Source organism: Gastrolobium bilobum, unplaced genomic scaffold, assembly GCF_033153095.1.
Source record: "Gastrolobium bilobum isolate Gb01-03AN ecotype WA unplaced genomic scaffold, APGP_CSIRO_Gbil_v1 utg57853, whole genome shotgun sequence".
NCBI lineage: Eukaryota > Viridiplantae > Streptophyta > Magnoliopsida > Fabales > Fabaceae > Gastrolobium > Gastrolobium bilobum.
In genome coordinates, this window is record NW_026897351.1 from 62,714 (window position 1) to 65,900 (window position 3,187).

The 3,187-nt window shown below is 31.8% G+C and overlaps 1 protein-coding gene across 1 annotated transcript; it reads right to left on the reverse strand.

Moving 5' to 3' along the window:
• Positions 1-2,173: 2,173 nt before the first annotated feature.
• Positions 2,174-2,797, reverse strand: LOC133306177 (auxin-responsive protein SAUR68-like). The gene has a single exon (XM_061506459.1). The coding sequence runs from the start codon at positions 2,703-2,705 to the stop codon at positions 2,274-2,276; it is 432 nt and encodes a 143-aa protein (XP_061362443.1). The 5' UTR covers positions 2,706-2,797; the 3' UTR covers positions 2,174-2,273.
• Between the last annotated feature and the right edge of the window lie 390 nt (positions 2,798-3,187).

Consider the following 3,187-nt stretch of genomic DNA (forward strand, 5'->3'; position numbering starts at 1 on the left):
TTAGTATAATTTGTAAAAAAAATTTGTAAACGGATTTTTTTGTATATATATATAAATAACTAATGACAGAAATAATAAGTAGGCACTCAATTGAAACTGTTAATTCTATTTTATATTTAATTTATTAATTATGTGAGCCGTAAAATACAAATAAAATTAATAATAAAAATTATAAAAAAAAAAGTGTAAGAAGATCTTCCCCCTGGAGTGGAATTTATATGGGTGGATGTTGTTGAGGTAATGACTTCAACGAGTTTGTCTTATATCAACTTGGCATATAATGAAGGGTGCTCTGTACATTAGTAAATAGTGACTGCCCACTTGTTACATGGTTCATTGGGTCGAAGATATATAGGACAGGAAGGAGGCCAGGAACCATAAGAAAAAAAAAAAAAAAAAAACATTCGACACAAAACAATCCAACATGTACGCATGACTTTAATTATGAAATTTGTAGGCATTCACCGATTTATGGACAAGCTATAATCATTACGGTGATGGGTCAATTATTAAGCAAGGGAAACGGGGCATGTTGGGGCCAAAACTTTTTGTGAAGTGTCTGGCACAACAACTTCGTGGATAAAGCCTACAATGCAAAGCACTTTCACTCCATCAAAACTTCATGATCTCTCAATTATGTAAATAGTTCAAGAGGCTTACCATGCTCAAATAATTGTACAGATAAGAGTCGGATTAGCATCCACTTGTCCCTTTTTTTAAATAAACTTGAAGAATATAAAAAAAAATTCAAATATAATATTATTTTAAAAAATATGTATAAACTTTAGTTCGATTTAAATTGAATTGATTTTTGTATTTGTGCCCAAAAATTAATTTTATTTTTTTAATTATACTTGATCTTTTATTTTTAATTTTTTTATTTTAATTAATCTGATTTTATTTTCAATACTCTTACCAGCAACTAGGACATTTTTTTTTTTGCATGGAAAGAAAGACAAGAATAAAGAGTGACAAAAGTAAAACGGGTGGTCATTGAAAAAATAGTAATTATGTATTCAGAATGATTCGTACAAGTCTAGCGAATTTGTTTTCGTGACATTTTGTATTATTGTTATAACAATAAACGCCGCATGAATGGTCAAAAGAATATAGCACCTGTAGACACTGATAATATTTCCATTTTGAATAGTTCGCTTTGGAAAACGAACACAAGAAGAGAATTGAAAATTTAAAATAGAACTAGAAAGGATATGATTCCCTTTTTTATTTTTTGGTGATAAGGTTCTTTATAAAGCGATAATCCGAGTATAAAGCTAGAATTTAATTTCTATTTTTGATAAAAGTGATGATTTTTTATTCTTACACACATATTGCAATTAAATATATAAGGGTTCCCCTTAATTGTTGAAGAGAGCAAAGAAAGTACTACTTTTAAAAACGGAAGGAATATTCTATGATCAAGTGAAGAGGGCAAACAAAAAAGTACTACTTTAACAAATGGAGGGTATATTTTTTGTGACCTAAGTAATTAGTACTTCTATTAATGTCGTCCTCATTTTTTGAAATAAAAATAAATAAATTCTAGCATAAAATAAAATAGTTTACACACAATCTAAACTTCAACTCTTCTCTTTTAAGAATGAGTATGAGACATGAACCATTCACGAGTGCTCTTCTAACTTAATAGCATGAGTCTTTAGAATAATTGAGTATTAAATTATTATTTTTTGGAGATATTTCAATCGATTCATCGATTTTCGATTAGTCTGATTCGGGGCAAGTCCCGGGATTAAGAATTTAAACCCCTTCTAAATACGGTTTCGAAAAAATCGAACATGTGCTCTTACTCCTCACTTGCTCAGTTTCCTAACACCAACTGAGTTACAATCATTTCGTATTTATTATTAAATTTTGAATCAATAAAAGCTTATCCCATGCTGTTGTAATAAACAAAAAGTCGATCAAATAAGATATGGCAGAAAGAAATAATAGAAATAGAGCCCCATTATATAGATCTCCATTAGTACGTAAACCTCTAATTAGTTTTTGATTTTTTTAAGAGTCCTTATTATTAGCTATTCTTCGTTATGTTATGGGGTGGCGATAAATATGTAAAAGAAAGAGTATATTGATAAAGTTACGATTTTTTTTTCCCATAAGGATTTCATGTTGAATGATAACAAAAAGTGATGAAAGATATTGTTTCCTTCTCATATTTAATTACAATTCTTGTTTTGAAGCATCAGAATATGTTGTAGAGGCTCTGTAATCTATATTTGTAATTTTGCATACACAAGTATCAAAAAATCTCTTCAAAATCCATAAATAATTGTTTGTACGTTGCTTTGCCTAAGACCATAATTAGAAGATGATGCCTCGTTGTGACATGCAGCCACGAAAGTGGTCAAAGCCTTCTCCACATCTTCGGGGATGCTTTCTCGAACTAACGAGATTACATAGTCCAAGAACACACTTTCACAAGGTAACATAATTGGTCTATTGGCTGGTAAACCAAACTCTTCCTCTGACCATTTGAGAAGCTCCCTGAAGATGTTGGTGCTAAGATACTTGAGGGGAACCACAAATCGCTTATGATCGATGCTGTAAACAACGAAGTGGCCCTTGTTTGCTGCTGAAGAATGCATACTCACTTCGTGTCTTGGGTATGAAATTCTCTTGCGGTTTCCAGCTGCCATTTGCTGCCACTTTCTTGCCATTTTAATAATCCTTTTTGCACTGATCATGGTTGAAAACTTGAAATCTCTGAGGACTTAAAAGAAAGTAAAAGAAGGACTAATTATAAGGATACGGGGTTATAGAGTAGTAGGTGCAAATCCTTATTGAGGTTGTGTTGAATGTGAACATTGGTTCTGATTTATATATATATATATAGATTCACAAAATTAGACAATGCCACATGGTAGTGTATTCAGTTTGCTATGGTGATATGGTGCATGGCCATGTGGAATCATTCACAAACCACAGAACAGGGATTGAACTTGTGGGCAATATATGTTTGGTCTAGGAGATGAAAACAGATAAGTCTCATTGTAGGCCATTTGTTCCTTGGTACTTACGTGCCATAAAAGCTATTGATGTGTAGGACAAGAACCATACCCTAACATTTTGGGCCCAGCTAGATAAGCCTTTCAAATAGGATGAAAGATCATATAAGATAAACCCATCTGGCCCTGAGGTAACGTTTCCCTAAATAATTGTAAGATCA

Excerpts from the sequence above, each read along its gene's own strand:
- LOC133306177 (XM_061506459.1), bottom strand. The coding sequence starts at position 2,705 with ATGATCAGTGCAAAAAGGATTATTAAAATGGCAAGAAAGTGGCAGCAA.